General features: G+C 31.0%; 2 protein-coding genes across 10 annotated transcripts; one reads left to right on the plus strand and one right to left on the minus strand.

Annotated features, from left to right (window-relative positions):
- Positions 1-47: 47 nt before the first annotated feature.
- LOC143900759 (alkylglycerol monooxygenase) lies at positions 48-19,550 on the minus strand. Of its 5 annotated transcripts, none has more exons than XM_077412451.1 (11): positions 19,293-19,550; positions 6,449-6,650; positions 5,290-5,578; positions 4,448-4,566; positions 3,832-3,986; positions 3,634-3,737; positions 3,268-3,430; positions 3,051-3,202; positions 2,641-2,775; positions 2,353-2,472; positions 48-1,145 (listed from the first exon to the last, which is right to left on the minus strand). In XM_077412451.1, exons 3-11 carry the CDS (start codon positions 5,422-5,424, stop codon positions 846-848), a joined length of 1,383 nt encoding a protein of 460 aa, XP_077268577.1. In that variant the 5' UTR covers positions 5,425-5,578; positions 6,449-6,650; positions 19,293-19,550; the 3' UTR covers positions 48-845. The 5 variants fall into 5 exon arrangements, with proteins under 5 accessions (XP_077268577.1, XP_077268576.1, XP_077268579.1 ...); XM_077412450.1 differs by lacking the exon at positions 19,293-19,550 and adding an exon at positions 18,592-18,730; XM_077412453.1 differs by lacking the exons at positions 6,449-6,650; positions 19,293-19,550 and adding an exon at positions 10,726-10,838.
- LOC143900754 (uncharacterized) lies at positions 10,816-21,883 on the plus strand. 5 transcript variants are annotated; one of them, XM_077412439.1, is made up of 12 exons: positions 10,816-11,211; positions 14,146-14,398; positions 15,186-15,270; positions 15,441-15,620; positions 15,770-15,807; positions 15,951-16,110; positions 16,391-16,509; positions 16,772-16,904; positions 18,536-19,121; positions 19,545-20,113; positions 20,672-20,879; positions 21,566-21,883. In XM_077412439.1, exons 2-11 carry the CDS (start codon positions 14,396-14,398, stop codon positions 20,833-20,835), a joined length of 2,037 nt encoding a protein of 678 aa, XP_077268565.1. In that variant the 5' UTR covers positions 10,816-11,211; positions 14,146-14,395; the 3' UTR covers positions 20,836-20,879; positions 21,566-21,883. The 5 variants fall into 5 exon arrangements, with proteins under 5 accessions (XP_077268565.1, XP_077268564.1, XP_077268562.1 ...); XM_077412438.1 differs by having other exon boundaries at positions 10,816-11,207; XM_077412436.1 differs by having other exon boundaries at positions 10,816-11,203.
- The last annotated feature ends 588 nt before the right edge of the window (positions 21,884-22,471 follow it).

A 22,471-nucleotide genomic window follows, 5' to 3' on the forward strand; every position in this document is an offset into this window, starting at 1 on the left:
TATTTACAATAAAAAAACAATTCTATTTAATAGTTTAAATATCTAAATACGTTTTTATATTATTTATTACACTTACAATTGTTATACAATGTTTAATATTTATTTTAATAAAAAAAGGTTGCGCTTTATTTTAATAAATAGTTGATAATATAGTAATAATAATTATTTCCGCTATTGCCGCTATTTATATAATATAAGTATACAAATATATATATATAATCATACGTACATATACATCTTGCATGCTTATTTACACAATGTTTTCAACATTTTGATTAATTTATTTGCGTAACCATAGATATTAATATAGTGCTAATAGTAAGTCTTATAGAACTACTAACAACGAAAATGGTACGGAAGCATTAAGAAAATAGCAATCATGATGACAAATTAATAATGTATATATATACATGAGTTTGTCAATTTTTACACTTTGTAAATAAGTTAAAATTTATAATTAATAAATTAAAATTTATAATCATTAAATTATAATTCATAATAAATAAATTATAATTATTTCTGTTTATGGAACACTATTATCAAGCAAAAATATCACTTCAATATTATGCATATAATGAAATTTTGATATTTGAATTTAATATATCAAATCTATTACGAATTCAATTGTTATTATTAGATACTATTAAGTGCGAGAGAATAATTTTACACATTCTTATCTAGACAAATCGCATATATCACAGTTAATATTTAACATTTGCTACTCTATGATAAAATAAATCAAAATTATATTTCTTAACACGTAATTTGATACAGAAAAGTTTCTTGAGGTTTTTCTTATGCGTAACGCTTTAAAATTGTGATTATACAAGTTCTCAATCTTTTTTTTAAGATCGTTGATAAAATACAACATCTCGTGAATGAAGAAACAAATAAATATACTTGCAAATTTTATATACGAAAAAAGGTATCCAAATACAGTTCAATTGACACACGTGTATGTAATATATCAAATAATCGATTAAGTTATCTTCGTACATACGCATGAAGTACACATAAAGGGCACAGCGCACAATTTCAATGGTGCTAGGATATATAAACGCACGTTTATCAAATAACAAACCGATGCTGGCGAAGGCAATTAAGTTGTTCGCCACTGCAAATATAATCCAAGGATCGTCTAAATTCTAAAAATAAAACCAAAGTAAATGATAATAACCTAATGTGCTTAATTCAGACACCTTCAATCATCATGAACATAATTAATTTTTACACAAGTAATTATTTCAATAAAAATATATTTGCATTTCTCAAAACTTTCCACGTTGTAATTGAATACAGTATAAGTACAACCAAATGGAATAGTGTAATTGAAATTTCGCAAAAAATTCATTTAAACATCTTTTATAAGTATTTTAAAGCATGACAGCACAGAAAGCATATAAAGCTATCAAAAAATTAGTAAATTTTTGTAAAAAATATCAATAATACATGTGTGTATATTAAAAAAATATTATCTATATATATTTTATAATATATATTTTTTACTATTACATTTATTATATTACATTATTTTAATTACATTAAAAGAGAGAAAAAGAAAATAAAAAACATAAAAAGAATATAAGAAAATTATTTCAACTGTTTTATATACTTTTTCTTGAGTTTTATAATTCTATGTGTTATATGCTTTTTACTATACATTCCTACAGTTTTATTACTACAGATAAAAATCTTCTATTTGATAAGATACAGTCCTATGCTTTTTACTATACATTCCTACAGTTTTATTACTACAGATAAAAATCTTCTATTTGATAAGATACAGTCCTATGCTTTTTACTTTTTTGCATGCGCTTACAATTTTTATCTACTATAGATAAAAGCCTTGTGTAGTATTACCTTTGATAAGAATACTATTTTGGTACAACTTAAAAACATTGTTAGGGAAAATTTGCAGCAAATTATCTCTTTGATAATGAAACGATATTTTGTTACAGTATAAGTCTATAAACAATACGGTTTTATTTTGTTTTTACAAATCTGCATGATTTATTGTATTACATATTTATATTTTTTAAAGTTTTAATATAAATAAATATATGATTGATTTGTCGCAGATCAAACAAGGAATTGTTTAACCAATGTAAAATTGGAAATGTTAAAATTTTAATTTACAAAAAAATATTAAAAAATTATTCAAAAAAATATACCTACGAATTTAATTGTCGAACATTATTTTATTAAAAAATTTAATAACTAATTTTAATATTTATTATGCTTATATATATATATATATATATATATATATATATATATATATATATATAATCTGGAATAATATTAATTATATAAAAAATTTTACAGTAAATGAATTATGTTATAAAAACTCACCTCATGATATTGTGGTTTGTATAGTTTATAATGATTGAAAAGGACCATCAGAAACTGCACACTTATGTATATTTTTTGCCATTTTGGTATAAGAGGATCGTATACGGCTCTGGGTTTCACCTAATACGGGACAAAGAAGTGATCGATATCTTTCATGAAAAATTTTAAAATAAATTAAATTTTTGTTTTAATTCTTATTAATTTAAAATTATTTATAAATAAAATATTAAAAAAAACGCATTTATATATTGTTACTATACATTTACTATACACCTTTGATCATCTTACCTTTATTTTAAATTCATCTAAACCCAAACGTGGTGCACCTGGAAACCAGCTAGGACCTTTCCAGTAAACGGCAAACTTATCAGCCCACGTACTCATACTTATACTTTTCTTAATTAAATCCTTCAAGTAAAATATCTATAACATTACAGAAAACAATATGTTTAAGAATAATTTAAATTGTCACACCTATGTATTATTTTATTATTGCACAAACTTTCGAATATTTCTTAATTCTGTTTCCTTCAGTTTTTTCTGTTTATCAATAAATTGCAGAAATTGGCATATTTAAAGTATCTAACAGCTTTAAATTCCATTACAATTTATATGAATACTAACTCATTTTTTTTCGATCATTTATTGAGGGCATGTAATAATTGATTATACTCTTGCGCCAAGTACATAAATTTTACCTGCAGATAGAACGCGTTAAATGATTCGATATTAACTACTAGTCCATAAACTATTTCTTCTCTTTGTTCTTCCTCTTGAAATGTACCGAACAATCTATCCCATACAATAAATACACCACCGTAATTCTTATCCAAGCAATAAAGATTGCAGCCTGTAAATGTAAAAAATGCGTATATAATATAAGTCGTGGAAAGAAGTATTATATATTTAATTTACCATGATGAACACGATGATGTTTAGGCGTATTAAAAATCAACTCGAGTGGTCCAAGATTACCAATGACTGTTGTATGTATCCACAATTGATATATTAAATTGAATTGATTATGGACCATAAAGTGGGATGGAGGTATAAAAAAGGCAAGCGGTAAATAAATTACCTACAAAAAATATTTGAATCAAAATATATACAATAAATTTTATTTTTAAATCTTTTATAGTTATAATTTAAAAACATCTTTTATTTTTAATTTATTTTAATTTGTTTTTAAAGATATAAAATACCGAAAATTTTAAAATTATTAATATTTTCCTTCATAATAAATTTTTTGTACTGAAGAAATTTTAGAGAAATGATACTTACAAAGTTGCACCAATGTTGTAGAATGGATTGTCGCAGACCAACCGCGAAATTAAATTCCTCGCTGCTGTGATGCACTTGATGGTAGGCCCATAAAAAGTGAACTTCTGTAAGCAGATCAATTAACATCTTAAATTAAAGGAGAAGAGAGAGAGAGACGGCTGTGTCGAATGCTGAGGAATGCTTGGATAGAAATTTAACCATGATTACTGCGATGAGCCCAATAGTAACAAAAGTCCACGGCAATGAAGGTAATATACCATGTCCATAGCGAGTTCCAGGGTAAAGTGTATCCTCTGCCAAACCTCTCATAAATGGCAATGTATACAAAATATTCGGCACCGCGAGAAAAAATTCTGTGAAACCGATAATGACTTTTCGTCTAAATTTGTCAAACAAACAAAAATGTATAAATACAATATACACACATTTTATATTCATACTTTACATGTTTATTATCTTTATCTTTATTTATTTTTTATATCTTTATATAAATATCTTATCTTTGTTACATATTTATTCTATTTTTTATAACTACTGAATTTAAAGTCTCCTTTTTTTTTCTTCATGCAATTCCCTTTATATTTGTTATTTTTTAATACTCTTTTAGATAAAAGACATAATTATATAAAATCAAATAACTGAATAATTGTGTTCGTGAACGCATCTGATCTGAAGCAAAATATAGCAAACTGATGTTATTTATCGCTATTCTGACATAAAAATATCGGCAGACATCATTTCAAAATTAAAATAACGACAAATAATGTCAGCTTGCTACCTTGATAGTAAAGGATAAGTCGTAATTTACTCTTACCGGACAGTTTCAATGAGCATCCAGTGTGATAATGATGTCACTTGATCGTTTAAACGGAATCTTTTCTTCCTCAATATTAATTGCTCCAGAATCAACAGCAGAAAAAATGGTATCCATATCTACATATATAAATATCAGAGATTGTGTGTACGCAGAAAGTTAAGCTTTGCGCGTAGTTTCATGTATTAGTGCTACATTCGAATGAGGTCTCGACAAAAATAGCGCGCACATATGACTTGTTAACGATTCATGTAGCTTGCCGCGTTCGTACACAAGTAACAGGCCAGCTGCGCATTCAAATTACTGGACTTCCTCGATGCATTTGACATCGTTTATGCTACTTTGGAATAAACTGTATCAAGTAGATTTTTCAAAGAAGAATTTTGTAGATGCTGTTCGTGCGGAATGCTAATGGACTGAGTGCCAATCGAAGCTTGTGGATAATTCACACTGTAGTACAGGAAAGCATTACCATCTTATTAAAAATTACTATTATTACATTAAATAAGTAAAGTTAAAATAGCAAAATTCAATAAAACTTTAATAAAAATTACTCAAAATTGAAATTATTATTGACATTGTTTCTAAAAATTTATTTATTTTAGTGTAAATTTAAACTTCAACGCTTTTGTTCTAAATATTCATTAAATTTATATTTATTTTGTGATCGTATAAAGATAAAGATATTATAAAGCAATACATGATTCTTCTTTAAACCAGTATACGTATACATAATATTGTTAGTCTCTTCTACATTATCAATTTGAATTATAGCACACGTTTAATAAAATATAATTAATAGCATTCGAAATAATTAAAATTTCTCATATTGAAAACGTTACCTGTTGTTGATAGTCCGGCACTTCGTGCAAAAACTCGAAAGTCGTTTTCTTTGGGCTGACAATATACCAAAGTTTTCCGAAGTGTTTTGGAAAATAATCGACGATTTCAGCGAGTGAACTTAATATTATGCTCATCTTGTACACTCGTAAATACGCACAAATCACCAAACCGTAAAAATATGTTGTAAATTTTTCAGGAGCGTCTCAGGTGTACAATCAAACCTCTCAGACGATATACGGCATTAGTTTAATCGCTTGCGCTGCGAGTATGTGTTTATATAAGTTCGAGCTAGAACAACGCACGTGACAAATCGGTTATCTTGAAGGCGCGATACGTGCGTACGCAAACCCGCGAATTCAAAATTATTCATTAATGTATACCGATTAAGATAACGCTCACCACATGTTCAAGCTCATATTATTATTTATAATTCAACGGATTCAGCCTGACGCGTATTGACATAAATATATACGTGTCTGATAGAAAGCAAAAATTAATGATAATACTTTTATCGATAATTTCACATACAGTCCTTTTTTACATTCATAATTTATTGCAAAACTCACTAAATAAGAATTATTTCTAGAATTATATGATAAGATATATATAAACTTTCAAAAAATACTTAAACTTTATAAAATTATTTTTTTAATTTACAAATATAAAACATTTCAAACATCAACAAACAAATTTTAGAAAAGTATATACACTGAGAAAAAAAATTTGTTAATCCTAAAAAATGTTTAGTCCGATACGAGCAACTAAACATGTTAATTAGTTAACTAAACATTAGTTGTTTCAACAATTATTAAGTTGCATTAAAAAAGATATAATGCATTCATGTCAAGCTTTAAATTTTTTTAATCAAGAATTAATTAATTTAACTAATGTTTAGTTAAACTACCTAAAATATTTAGTTGCTCGTATATCGGACTAAATATTTTTTGGGATTAACAAATTTCTTTTCTCAGTGTACTATCTAAAAACTATCTAAAAAAAGTTTATTTTTATTTTAGTTATTTTGACATATTCACAGAGTTTTTTCGTTAAAAGAAAAAGCACTATTATATAAACAAAAAATATTAATAAGTAGATTGATTAAATACAATTAAGCAACATAATGATTTGATTAAATTAACATATTAACTGCATAATTACCGTATATTGACAGCACATTGACATATGTACATAATTAGAGGCATCGTTATAGATAACGATAGTTAAAGACGAAAAATCTTTAGCTACAGAACACACAGTTGCGAGGAGAAGTCGTCTTCGTGTACTGATATATCCAAATCAATTTTCGTAGAACGCACTTTTCGCTAGATTTACGATGCCGAGATACGCAGACACAAGAGATCTACAATCAAGCATGTTAAAGGTTCATGTAACAACTGCATAATCAACGCGTTCCCCCCCTCCACATGGTACTCAATGATAAGAGATTTTGCGGAATGTCCGTTTTCATGTACGCTCAAAATGACATTAGACTCGATTCTTTTCACATTTATTTCGCGAAATAGAACTTGATTTGTTCAGATATATTTCGAATGATTAAAAATACCAAATTAAAATTTGAAATGTTTGAAGTGTCCGAGTAGTTAGAAATAATCAAATATGTGTTCAATTAAATAAAAAATAATCACAATCCAGTATCTTCAATAAAACTTATTATTAGTAAGTCTAAGTTTCTAGTATAAATAAGATAATCTTGATTCGGATTTATTCGTACTGATCATGCAATTCTTAGCATGAATTTTAATGCGTAAACGTGCTAGGCATAAACTGTTATCTGAGCGTGTTGTGGCAGTGACATCATTGCTTCGGTAGTAGCACAATCGAATCGCAAGTTATCAAAGCCTAAATAAGCTAATAATTTGAAAAACAAAAGTTTACGATTTTTGGAAGTTTCTAATATAAATTTATGGATAAAATTTATAGAAATTTAAATATAATATTTACTTGTTTAATTGTTGAAATTAATATCTGTTTTAAAGTAAATTTTTTAAAATTTGCTTAAATACTTATTTTAATAATGTTTCTGTTGTTAAAGAAAAATTGGCACGTACTATATAAAGAGCTTTATTTCAAATAACTTAAATAATTAATAAAAATGACATTAATAACAAGTAGGGATAAAAGTACTAATTAATAATAATTTTAATAACGGCATAATCAGTATTATAGAAGAGACATAAAAAAGTATTATAAGCTTCAAAATGTGTTACATTTAAGCACGAGTTTATCAGGGCAATTGCACGTGGTCAACTTTGCGTACACAATACGCATGCGTATACAGAAGCAGGCATGCGTATGGGTCGACAACTTTGGAATCATTTGGTGTTCGGGCTTACTAGTCTAAGCATGTGAAAATTGTAAGTAAACTCGTATTCATATAAACGTCCACATTGAGTGTTTATACATTAATAATTTATTGAAGTAAAGATTGTAGAGGTAAGAAAATTGAATTTATGTCTTATTAATGAGATAATATATTAATCTCTTGATTCTGTTTTTAAAGACAAAAGAAGAAGTAATAAGGAAATTATACTTGTGCTAATCTTATTGTCACTCACATTTAATTATATTTCATATTTACAATTTATAATAATTTTTCCTAGATTTAAATTAATAATAAAAGTTTGCTTATTATAGAAATAAAGATGAAAATAAATCAGAAGATTTTAACTCATCAAGAAGAAAAAATGAGCAATTATTAAGAAAAAGAAACAAAATTTGAACCAAGTAGTTATGAGAGAGTTCCTTGAACAAGAAACTCTTTTCTATACATGATTTAAAAATATATGAAATAGATAGTGATATATATGATAAAGACAAAACAAATAAAAACAAAAAAAATAAATTAATGTATCAAAAGTATTTAGATATGTTTCATATTTTAAATTATATATACTTCAGTCTTCATTAATTTTTTAGATAACACAAAAACAACGAACAGATGATGATTGTCATAGAAATGAAAATAATTTGGATTCTGTAGAACACAAGAAAATCGTTGATAAAATTGAAAGAAGCTGGATTACAAATCTTACAAATATTTAAAGAAAATGATAAGAAATTCTTTAATGCATTAGACTATACTGTTTGGAGCATCAGACTATGGCTGCATTCGAGGAACGTGTTATTAGCGCTATTGCATCATTCTATCTTTATTGCTCATTAATAGGTGTAAAACAAGAATAGAATAAGAAAATAACGCTAATCGCTTCCCGAATGCAGCCAAATAAAAAGATAATAATTTTTCTAAACGATAAACGATGGATAAAATATTTCTAGTAATTTAGAGGTACACATTTTTTATAAAATTAATTTTAAAGCTATATTTCTTCTGTTTATTTTTAACAATATTATTAAATTTTTAGGTTTCTAGTAACAACGGCAATTTTCAGCTAGAAGATATTGGAAGGCAATTCTAATAAAAAGGAGATCTCTATGCAATTGTTGAAAACATTGTAAAAAAACAAACAAGTAAGTTTTCAATAATTTACTCTTTCTTGAATCGACAATAAAATGATAACTGTATATATTTAATTTGTTGATTAACTATTATTATTAAATATGTTCTAGAGACCTTCCATGCAGAATAGAATTCATTAATATCATCCAATATACAATATATATATATATATATATATATATATATACGAAGTAGATATGAAGTAGAAGAGAGTAAATATAGGTGAGTTTTAACTTCTACTTTTGATCATTGAAATTTTATTTTATTTTATTTTTTAAATAATTTTACTTCAATTTTTTATAAAATTAATATTTAATAATATGGTACAGTTATATGTGGAGGGGTAAAAGCCATAGTGGTGTAAGTCAATTTTCTTAAGATATTGACTCGTGTGCATAGATGCAATCTATACAATATATAAATTGCATCTATGCACACGAGTCAATATTTAAGACTTACATCACTATGGCTTTTACCCCCCCCCCCCCATATAATAGATTTGTCCAATACATTTAAACTAAAAAGCTGGATTGAGAATCATATATATAGTAATAAAGCATATAAGTAAATTAAAAAGATTTGAAAAAGAATGAAGAATTTTTTAAAATCATTAAAATCATTGTCAGTTTTAATCAAACTTTATTTTTTATTTGTCTTATATGGCAGCTTAATAAGTAAATGAGTTGTGTTTTATTAAGGTTTGTCTCTTTCACAGTATATACTTACATAAAATATATTCAGCATACAAATTTCATTTTCAATATATTTATTCCTAGCATTATCAGGAATTAAACGTAAAACATTTTAATTAATTAAGATTTATCTGCTTAAAAAAAACGTGATATTTTAGGTATACATACCGAAATGTATTTTCATAAAACTTATCAACTCTAGGATCTTATTTTTTTTTCCAGGAAAAACCTTTATTTTCGATTATTAACATCTATAATTGTATATAGAAAATGTATTATATTAAATTAATTTTTTTAGATGCTGGATTTCTACGATCTCAACAAAAGGCATCAAATAATTACGATGAGAACTATACTACTCATTTGTATATTGAAGATATCGAAATAATAGCTACAGTAAAAAATGACTTCAAGAATAGTATTATTCAAACTGTTTACTAACTTATATTAAAACATGCAATTAATAATAATCACAGAATATATTTCTCTCTCTTGGATGCGTACATAATTTATGTATAATATAGATGTCTAAAAAAAAAACAAAAGCTAAAAAAAATTTTCAAAAAACGTAATTTAAAAATAGTTCTGAAAACATTTGGTAACTACTATCTACTAAGAAATTAAACAGCTTCTAAAAACATATAATTGAGAAAAATAAGAAATTGAAGTAACAATAACATATTAAAATGACAATAGATATAAAAAAAGACATGATAGATTTATAAAATAGGAAGATAAATGAAAAACTCTAACAGTAGAATCAAATTGTATTCCACGCGTTAAACTTCATGTCTCAGAAACTTAAAATTTTCACGAAGAAGAAAAAAAGCTCAATTATGTACCTTTGAATTACGAATGTACCTTTAAAAAAATTATTATAAAGAAATATAAACTATGTAAAGGAATGACATGACAAACTTGAGTTTCGACTAAAACAAGCGGAATCTAAAACGGAAATGGAAAAACTAAAAAGTAAGATGAGGATGTCTAAGAAAAACAAGAAACACGAAATAACCAGCAATAGAATAAAGATTTTAAGAGAAAATATGGATGACACGTAAGTAATGACGATTAGGGATGAGTAGGTGCAAGATCATTCCAGGGTTAATGATCACGTATCTATAAACAAATAATATGCAATTTGTTTATATCTTAAAATACATTGTAATAAATCTTTGTCGTTATCTTTCGAATTAATATGTAATAATTACAGAATAATTCGTTCCCGACGCGGGGAAGACGAAGTAAGCCGCAAAAGGTCGTACTTTTAAATGTCTTCAGTTTGGTGACCCGCAGGTGCCATGTTCGCGTGGTAACAAGCACAGCTACCACTTTGCTGTGTACACGACGCCGTACGGACGTGCCATAACGGACAACCCGTTGGCTCGGCTCGGATCTTGAGGTGTCGCTCTTTCTGATGATCTATTTTTACCGAAAGGCGTCCCAAGCCAGTCGGCAAGCAGGCGCTGTATAGACGACAGTTTGGGCGCTATTATAAAGCGCCGTGTGTGCCGGCCGTGTTTGTAATTCATCGCATATAAGTTGCGGACCCCGCCTGATTGGGCTCGACCATCTCGGATCGGGTCTTCATGGTGAAGAGAAGGGCACGAGGCGGATTCTCTCGATAGTATACCAGTCTAATAGAGCCGTGGAGAAGGCATCGAGAAAGGCCTCCGCCACCACGGAAGTGACACTTTTCTCGCCAACACGGTCGATGCCGTTCCGGAAGATATACCCGTTCACGTATGTAGGTGAAGCGATCGTTATCGTTATACGAACCGATATACCGCGTTCGGGCAATGACCTTTCTTTCGGGGAGAGATCATTTTGCGTGCTACTAGAGTCGCGAGGTATACCCGATGGAGATCCGCGACGATTCGCACGGCAGTTCGCTCGATATAAAAATAAGTTCCATTTCTCTCTCTCGCTCTTCTCGTTACTCCCTTTTCTCATCTCTGTTCTATCAATGAACCTGCCCGTATAATCGTTGGCCCCTGAGCGTTGTAGCAGCGGTGGCGGCGGTAGCAGCGGCGGTGACTCCTTCTGGTACGCTGACTCTCGTATTTGAACGGCCGGTGCGTGCCAGGGAGCGTTTTGCAAGATGCGAGATTCGCCTGCCGCGACTAGGGAGCCCTCGTCGTCGAGTTCAGGCGGACTCTGACCACCTCCGGCAAAGTGTGTAGGCCGGGGTGTCGCGCATTACGTAAAGCCGTGGGAAAAATAAATCGCGGGTAACGAAGGAAAACAAAGTGTAGGCGAAGAAGGGAGACGACCCACTTTCTGTGTGCGTGCTGCACGTCGCGATGAGGAGAGCATCGTTTGATAAGTAAAATCTCTGTTCGCAATGTCTCTGTCAACCTGGGAGAGAATGGAGACGAGAGAGGGAGGGAGAGAGAGAGTGCGAGTTATCCGAGTCGTGGTTTTTTCTTCTTTCTCTTCTTTCGTCTTTTTTTTTATATAAATTTATCATCGTTATCGTTTGCGAAAGAGGATTTCCCCGAGAGAGTGATATCAGAAATGTGTCTATTTTTCCATGGTTGATGAATGCTAAGTTAATCGTGACATGTCTTCCAATTGCGGTAACTGTACAGGGGCAATTTTAGTGACAGCAGTATGTTATGAAATGTCGGAAGAGAGAGAAAGACAGACAGAGAGAGAGAGAGAGAGAGAGAGAGAGAGAGAGAGCGTCATCGCGAATTTTTAAATAAATAGAAAATGTGCATTTTGACAAAATTATGGAGTAATAATCGAAGTTGACAGTTAGGAGTTATTCTAAAGACTCGTGTTTATAAATTCGATATCGAAATAACTTAGCTGTTTATAATCTACTCGGTGGCTGGAAAAAGTAAGAATACTTGATGAAAAACGATTAACACAATTTTTAATTTGTCTCGGAATATTTTATATGATAATTAATGCATTTTCTTCGAGACTTACGTGTGTTTTTCCTTTCCAATCGCTTTGTCAATTAAACGCTTGCGAATTGTTATCCAAATTAAGTTATCAATGGTCGAAGTTTGATCCGTTAAAATTTTCTCGAAATTTCAGTACCGCGAACAGCCTGACCGGCTTCGAAGAAACTCTCAAACTTCTACCAAACAATCTATTTAAAGCGAAGTATCGATTGCGTTGTGAGAATTGAACCGCGCCATATTATTTTTCCAGACAAATTAATGGGAGGCAATACACATATACGTTAATATTAATGTAAATCTTATCAAATTAGTATTAAAATATGTATACATATATGTATACAGACATGCAATGTGTATCGCAAAATTTTGTTGATTGCTTATTAAACATAATTATACAAAGTTTGCATCCGGTTTGGAGAATAAGACTAATTATTTATCTAATCAAAAATATTATTGTATTATTGTGCATTGTTGTCGGGTTTTTCATACGCAATAGCAAATGGATACGATGCCGATCGCGTGCGCGGCAAGGGCGACTGCTTTCGAACTGTTACTGCGTATTACGTTACAACAGATAAATTTAGCGTTTCTTTTACACAGAGCTCGTTGTACCACTGCCAATACCGCGACGCGGAATTAATTGGCTGCTTGGAAGGTAACCAATTCTCGTAGTCAAAAAAGCTTTGCCGAGCTATACGGCATGTCGGCCCGGGCAGACCCTTATGTTTCTCTCTCTCTCTCTCTCTCTCTCTCTCTCTCTCTCTCTCTCTCTCTCTCTCTCTCTCTCTCTCTCTCTCTTACATATCTTGTACAATTGATCAGATATCGCGATGTCGAAAATTCAAGATCGGGTGAACACGATGTTTCTGCACACTGAACGTACTGACGTTGCTAAATATATTTCTGCCGCTTGGAACAAGAAAACAATGTAAACATTCGCAAATTTAGAATCAAGAATTGAAGGTGCAATTTTAATGAATTTGTATAATTTCTGATTTTAAATCTCATTTAGAATAGATGATTAATTATTTCCGACAAAAAGAAAAATAGCGATTGTAATTTTATAATTTTTCGACATACATTACTGAAATGAAAAAATTATCGCGTTTGCCTTCTTACAAGTGTCAAAAGATATTTTTATTTTCATTATTTAATAATAGTACTAAACATTTCAATTAATATCTTATTTTTTATTCAAAAATAACACTGTTTTAACAATTTTTAATTGAAAGAAAATTATGTAGTTAGAAAACTTTATTATCGCAATTTTTCAGGCCAATAGTGTAGTAGTAATATACCATTGCGAGATAAATCCGGCAATAATTAACTAATATTAATGTATTGTCGAAAATCAGGTAATTATTTTACGTTGAAACGTAATTACAAAATATAAAATTTTATTGGTATCATAACAAATTTAATTTTCTTTTGTTTTTTTAAGAAGTTAAATGACAATAAATTTTTATAATAACTTAACTTACAATTAGTGACATAACTAAAGTCAAATTTTTAATTTAAAATAATTTGAAGTTTTCAAATAAAATTTAAGATATTTAGAATAAAGTTTACACATTTAATATTTTCTTATCTAAAATAATCTTATAAAAAATCATCACTCTTCTACACACGAATTTAAGTTACGAAAGTTTCTCTTTATCTGTACAGATTTCGTTATATATACTTTATGTTTGTACGGTCATCGCGAAATCTCGTAGAGTTTGCGTAAATGGAGGATCCGCATCGCGTTGCAAACGTTTCAAATGTCCGCAGACACGTTACGGCAAACGCCAAGCGCAACGTTCTGAGCAACACCTCGTATGGGCTCACGTGCTCCAAGGATGCGGAGTACAAGTGCAGCGTGAAATACAGCGGATCCCTACAGGAGAAGAATTATCTGCAGCGTAGCGTATCGGCAGACAATGTTGTAATACGTTCGCGCGGTTACAAGCCGTCCGACAGACACGATCCGGTTAAAAGGAACTTCCTCGAGAATCTCACTTCAAAAATATTGCACTTCGGCATGGTGAGTGGAGTCGTTTTAATTTGCAAAACTTTGGAGGATTCGTTGAAAAAAGAAACACATTCAAGCTTGACGTTTTTGAAGCTTTACACCACTTTAGAAGTCACAACTCTTATGTGACCAATCTATTATTCATCCTTAGGCCGATATTCATAGTCGATTCTTATATTTAACACCATCTTAAGTACAGTTTTAAGATGTCATCAGCCAATCACAGAGCCGTATTAGCGTCTTAAGACATTACTTAAGACGGTCTTGAAATAAGAATTGACTATGAATACTGGTTTTGGACTAAGGTCTGCAATCAGTCGTTTGTCGGGAGTCAGATGTCGGAATGTAGCCAATGGTCCAATGAGAGAATTTCTTTTTCGAAAACGAATTTTCTTCATTGGACCATCTTCAGTGGACTCCGACATACGACTAATTGTAGACCAGGTCTAATACTTTCATTTATAAATTGAACAAGTTTAAAACTGATTTTCTTAAGTCTTAAGACATCAACTTGATTAAATATATTTATTTCTAGAACTGTAAACTAAATCTTCTTATAAGACAAATTTTACTTAAAAATGATTATTTCAACATTCTAAACGTTATTATTTATAATTATTTCTAATTCAAGGTTATTGACTTCTCGGTCATTTTTGTTAAAAAAATAATTGAGTACAAATTCATCAAAAAAATCAAGGCCAAAAAGAAAAATTATAATTTTAGAATTTTTCACACATATGGTTTCGTTGGTTCTATTTCATCATATAAATGCGCGTAACAATTACTGTTTTGCTTGCAGGAAGGGGGCGAGAGTACACCGATTAATTTGCAAAAGCTACTTACTCCAGCATCAGACTCTCAAGAGCTATTACAATCAAAAAATAGTACGTGCCTTTTGACATAATTAACAACAGAATTAAATTTTACAATAATAAATATTTTAAGGACTCTTCTTTGGATGAATTAAATATGATATATAATATCTGAAGTATCTAATAGAAGAAATAGATACACATTTATTGAGATTAAGACAACGTTCAAAATTCATTTTCAGAGAAAATGTTTGCGTCCTCGTATTTTTACGCACCGACGCATCCTACGGTCGAGGATCAGGTCGAGCTTGCACGTCGAATTTCGCATTCGCTCAGCGACGTGAAAAATGTGAAAAGCAAAGGACAGTCCATGTACGTGAATAGAAAAAAGCGATCTGTTAAATGGATCCACGACGGCAATGGTATGCATTAAAATTTTTCATATAATTTATTTCTACATTAAAACTGTCGCATTATGTAAAAATTTGTCACGTTCTCGTTCGAAGAATGTTGTGTTTACATTATCAAAAACGTACACAATTTGCACGATATAATAGATAGTATTTCACAGGTGTCGAGGACGAAGAAGAAACCACGACGATTCACAAGGTAAAGGCATAGTGTGCAACGTTGAATTTTCTGCATGTATCTACACACACACACACACACACACACACACACACACACACACACACACACACACACACACACACACACACACACCTACTGTAAAATAAATTTTCTTCTAATAGGAAAAACTACCCCTCAAATGCGTGATGAATCCATGCGGGAAAGTGCTGGACATTCACGGCATTCAGGCGTTAGGTGAAGAAGTCAATATCGCACCGGTACCGAAAAATCCTGAGAAGCTCTTTGATATCGTCCGCGATTTGAACAATCAAAAAGGACGCGGTAAGTGTCGTGCATTTAACTAACGTGAGCTAATTGTAATATCAAAATTATGTATGTTAAGATTACATAAAATATATAACATTACATAATATTTTATGTGTAATATAAATATAATAATATAATATAATATAACAATATGTGATAAAACACTTGTTTTCTTTGAGAAATATCTTCAACTATATAAATACAGAATTATTGCTCTATATATATATATATATATATATATATATATATATATATATATATATATATAACACAGCGTTGCCAAAACAATTTACAGGTGCTGAGATATTTGCGAAACGTAGGAAAAGATCAGAAAAGTGGGTGGTGGACCAAGAACAACCACAGACACCCAATACGCCTGTCACACCGAAGACGCCAACATATCCAGAAAAATTAGTAAGTAGTAAAATTTCTTATTGTATATTTATTGCAACAATTTATTCACCCGTAGAATAATAATTTTCTATTTTATTTTATGAATTTAAATTTCTATAATAGTATCTGCATTAAAAAGCTTAAAATAAATAAATAGAATAATATATTTTTCAATTTCAAGGAAGTTCATAATATTTTATTCTGTAAAAGCTGGAATAAATTTTCGTAATCTTAAAAAGTAATGATATTTTGCATTATAAAAGATAAACAATTGTGATTTCAGGAAATTAATGGTAACGCAAAGTTCATGACGCCTTCGCTGACACCGCGTACGCCAGTTTCGAGCATTGACAAATCATTTTATAATCCTTTTACAGTGGATATCTCCCTTGACAACGCGAATATCCCGATAACAGGTGCGTAAACACAATTCAATGATGGACAAAATAATAATCTCAAATGCAAGGTGATCTCACTTGGCAGATTTAGCCAACGGCGTTGGCAAACGGCGAGGCCTGTTTTATCTATTCTCTCCAAAATGTTTTAAAATTACGAGCGAATATCAATGTCAACAAAGTCTTTCGAAAGCCGAGGTTGGAATTTATTACACGATGTCGCTTGACATTAGATCTGTTTTTTATTGCTGCATTGCTGAACTAGTGCACACTAGTGAAGTAAAAGTTAGAGTGAAACAAAATATACTTGTCCCACTCTAACTTATTGCACAAGTTCAGCAGTGCAGCAATAAAAAACAGACCTATTATGTATGTACTTACACAACGTCAATATTTATTTTTTTCCCAAGAAAAAAGTGCAAAGAATACGCTATATATTTTTCTTCACATTTTTTTCAAGAATCTTGATTTCTTACAGTGTCTTACATTTTATATCTTATTTTTTCAATTTCAAAATTTTATTGTTTTTTAATAAATATAATACATATAATACAAAATAAAAATACATAATATATAAGAAGAGCTATAATAACATAATATAAATACAATAATTATTATAATAAAAAAGAAGAAATAAATATACGATTTAATCGTATAAATAAAGTAGAAGAATTTTTTAAAAAATTTTATCCTCTTTTTTCTATCAGACTTATATGAGCGAGGAAGTGTTCTAGAATTTCGAGGTACTTGACACGCCTCCGAAATAGAGATCAATGTTGGATCGGATACTTAGAGAGCTCGAGTTGAACGATCTTTAACGTTCTAATTGGCAATCGTTATCGATGTTATTTAATCGACGGAAAGCGCGCGCGCGCGCTTGACACTTCTGCGATATATCTAAGATAAACAAAAAACCGTATCTTTCGATGTCGATCGTGTTTTTTTTTGTCATGTTTGATGAATACAAAGATTAAGTGCATTTCAAGGTAAACATCTAATCTCACGATAAAATAACACATTAAAGCATTTTTGTTGCCAAGCATATACAACATTAAAGATATTTAGATAACGCAATTAAAGTATTTGTGCTGAAACAGACATAGGGGAAGCCCGGACAGCGCCAGCGCGGATGTGTTAAAGTTTGGCAAAAAAAAGACATACAAGAGCAATCAATCACTTGTTCTTTTGCATTGCCATGACATCGGCGACCGGTCGCTCCTTCTTCCTGCTAGAGACTCACAGCGCTATCTAATATAGATGAGCGAAAAAAAAATATATGAGCGATATATCCGCTTTGCCTAAAGCGTTCGTTTTGCCCGGGCTTTCCCCTATAATAAATTATAAGAAAACAGATTTATAAAAATTTGAAATCTTACATTTCTTTTTACACAACTATTAGAGAGATCCGATCTATAATATTATGTATATAAAGTAATTAAACTGTAATTAAATACAAGTTTTATTTTTACATTTTACTTTAATATATATATATTTTTTTTCTTTTATACCATTTTTAAAATATTTTCAAGTATATATGTATATAGTTTCCTCTAATTCTTCGGAAAGACACTTTAAGTATGCTTAATCCTGTAACAAAGCTTTTTCCAGTTGCTATATGCTCCGCTGTATCAATTTCGATTTGCGAGTTGCAGACAGGCACTGTAACGCTAATCGATGCGGCCATTCGAACGAGATAAAAAAAATTTACCTGCGGGAAATTGCGGTGGGCACAGATTCCGATTTTCCTTCCGATCATTCACGGTCGCCCATCGCCGAAAAATCTCGTCGTACCGTTTTCGAATCTACTAACAATCGGCGCACTAACATGGCCAATAATTACGCTGTCGCAAGTAACAATAATAGATATATTAACAACAATTATCAGTCGCCGAGAAAATCTGACGTTCGTAATGCGCGGAGCTACAATGGCAGAGGCACGAGAATTCAACAGCGTTACGATAACAAGTACGATAACGTAATTGACAACAAGATCGGGAATAAGCAACAGAGCGACAGACAGATGCAGAATGACAATGAGGAAAACGGATACACTCCTGTGCCAGTGAAGCAACTGATACAAGAATTCGAGAAAACCTGTAGACCGGTTCTGCAATACAAGCAGATCAGTCCAAGGATCATTCCAATCGTACAGCAGTGTCCGTTGGATAATGGTATAGCGCGTTTCTTCGAGACGAAAAATTCTATCAAGTATAACAACGAGGAGGAGAAATACGCATGGTGAGAATGATGGATTCTTCGGTTTTAATAAATAATAATGTACCAAAAAGCCTTTTATATTATATTTTAGTGTTTCTTAACGATAACGTAATTATTCAAATCATTCTCCGATGATTGACGTAAATGGTGGAGAAAGTTTGAGTTGTTTGTTTGATGTCGCGCTATGTGTACCTTTTTAGCAATGCATATTTTAATCTGCTATTTCAATTGCAAATGTGACAGACACAAGATGTCATTCGTGATATTGTTATTCATAACAGTCCGTATAGTTCAACGAAGTTCGATAAAGCATGTTTATCTTTCGTTTATATTTTTACTAGCAATTGCAGTCACATGTAGATGTATAGTATATATCTCTTTAGATAGAGGAGATCAAAGTTTCGCGAAATCAAATCGAGAATCCATTTTAATCCAATTATATAGCACACGCGGAAACTACGAAGGATCCGCGAAACTGCAGTCCCATTGTAACAGCCAATTGTACGACACACGTGGAAGCTACGAAAGGAAACTGCATTGCAACGGTCAATTATGCAGTGCACAGGAGAGCTACGAAGAATCAGCGAAACTACAGTCCCGATGCAACGGCTATGTTTCCACTGACGAGAGCGAATATACGACGGATGACACCGACTCCGAAGATTATCAGAACGAGGCGGGATCTATAGATCGCGGAAATTCCGCGCCGTCCGCCCTATTGAACTGTTGCGACAGCAGCGAGTACTCGATCGCGTTCGAGGACGAGTACTCGGGTACTCGACGTCATTCGACCACCTCGCAGGAATTGGAGGCCCTTTATGCCAACGGCACGAGATTCGTCAACACCGAGGCCGAGATGCCTCCCGAGGCGAAGTCGCTGATGCTCTCGATGGTCGCCGCGCAGGAGAACATACTCGAGACTAAGAAACATCTGCGTAGCACACCGGTTTTGGATAATCTTTTAGGCACCACCACGCCAGAATGCAAACTCGTTGACGTTAATCCGGAATTAGGCAAGTTAATACGCATGCGCTTTTGTAGTTCTGATGTTATCGCTTTCGCACACTAAACGTACAAAAACGATCTCTAACGCATATGTTCCTAATCCTTATATAGCAAATGGATTAATGAAAATTAATTATACTATTAAATTACATACAGAAAACGAAATTTTTTCCCGTGTTATAAAAAATTATAAAAGTATAAAAATACAAAAAAATTTTTTTCTAAAATACAATAATTTCTCACAAGGTACTATAGGAGAACCATATTTCTTTTTAAGTTTTAATTTAAAATAGATCTCTCTTAATGAGATCAATTTTTCTTATGCGCGATAATTAAGAATTTATATTAATATAATTCACTATCTTCAATATCAAATACATGGTGTCTGTATTTATTTGTAACAATAAAAACACGGTAATAGGCGTATTGTCTTTATTATATAAAAAATTGAGTTTATGAGAGATGTATGCATATATTAAATTTATATATTAGTTAGTAGTATTTAATAATTTTTCTATCATATGTTTATATTCACAGATTTATATTTAATGTTTTAAAATTTTCAGGAAACAAACTGTACGAGAATAACAATTATACTGGACCGAAATTGGCCAGCCTTCACAATCTGACAAATTACAACACAGCGCCGCGTGGATGGGATCAATCATTCACAGTCTATCGACCTATTAAATTCGAAAAACCGCAAGAGATCATGTACTCTGATTTTTAGGCACACTATGATAAATGTTATAATTATAATCTTTTTACGTATCGGTAAGTGTTTCACAAAGTTATTTTTGTCGTAAGAAAGACATTAATTATTCATATCTCACATCAGCTCATCTGTTTCTTCCTATCTTCCTCTCCTTTTCTCCCCTAGCTCTCTCTCTCTCTCTCTCTCTCTCTCTCTCTCTCTCTCTCTCTCTCTCTCTCTCTCTCTCTCTCTCTCTCTCTCCCCCTCCCTCCTTCTCTATTTTTTTTTGATAATACAAAGACAATGTGTATGTCTCTACATATATTAATAAAAAATAAATTAATTAAATTGGCAATATGACTTTGTCTTTGTAAATATAATTTATTCAAAATAACTTGTGGTTTATTTTTTTATATAACATTACCATCTGTATTTTTTACCGCTATATTTAGGTATTAGAAGAAAGTTCCCTATTATGAGATATCGAGTTTATTTTGTGTGATTGCCGGAAGTCTATGGGCAGAATTTAAAAATGTAATGAATTTAATGAATGTAATGAATTTAATAAATGCAATAAGTTCATGGTGGAACCAACAGATGGGTCCTATTAGTTTTTAGCAGTAACCTCGCTACCTCATATTAGGAGCCTATCTCATAATAAGGGACTCTCCTCTATTAATAATAAAAAAGTATAATTAAAATAAGACTTTTTAATATTTCTTTAATTAAACAAAATTGTATTAAATTAAACAAATTGTATTTCTAGGTCTGAAAGATCAATCTAATTTCGCCGAGATATCAACGGAAGAATTATTGGCATATGTTTTCCGCACTGTTGCGTTCATTTTCACCAGCACCATGATTTAAACCAACGGCCTACAGATCTCTCAAATATCTTCACCGTAAATAAACGTATCGCGATATGATTGCGCTACGTGCGACATGTTTTAAGTTTTGCTTTGGTGTACTTCTACCTCTTTTATCCCTCATTGAGAATATTTAACGTTGTTCATGCTTTGACAGTGTTACATTACTGCATTTTACTTTATTATATATTATGCAAATAAATATGTTGTTTTCCTAATTTCTACCGTGATTTATTCGCCATTTTTACTCATTTCTGTGCACTTTCGGATTTCATACGCGTATTTTACATGCGTATAGAACTTGATTTATTCTCGATAATAAATATGCTATAAAATTATAAACAACAATTGAATTTATATAGAGACGTTACTGACGTTAGATACGACTGTGATGTGTTCTGAAATCAATCTCTTTTGATATTATAACTTTATTGAATCGCGATTCATCCATATCTAAAAAAGGCACGTAAAGTCGATACTCAAATCTATCGAAGTTTATTGTTGTCGCTTTTCCGCGATGTCGATTAGTTCTCTCGCTGCGCTTACTTCATGAGTAATCACGCTATTAAGCTATGTATTGTTATTCAAAATATGAAGCAACCGTAATTGTATAAAATTGTTCACACACACACACACACACACACACATTAATGAATTATTATTTAATATAAAATTAAAATCTGAACAATTCCTTCTTAATACAAGATAAAAATTAATTTTACTTATATAAAGACAAAAATTTTGTAAAGAATATCTGAAATACATTACACACACACACACACACACACACACACACACACACACAC

This window comes from Temnothorax americanus, unplaced genomic scaffold (assembly GCF_048541705.1).
Source record: "Temnothorax americanus isolate GAGA-0224 unplaced genomic scaffold, ASM4854170v1 Scaffold30, whole genome shotgun sequence".
NCBI classification, from domain to species: Eukaryota; Metazoa; Arthropoda; class Insecta; order Hymenoptera; family Formicidae; genus Temnothorax; species Temnothorax americanus.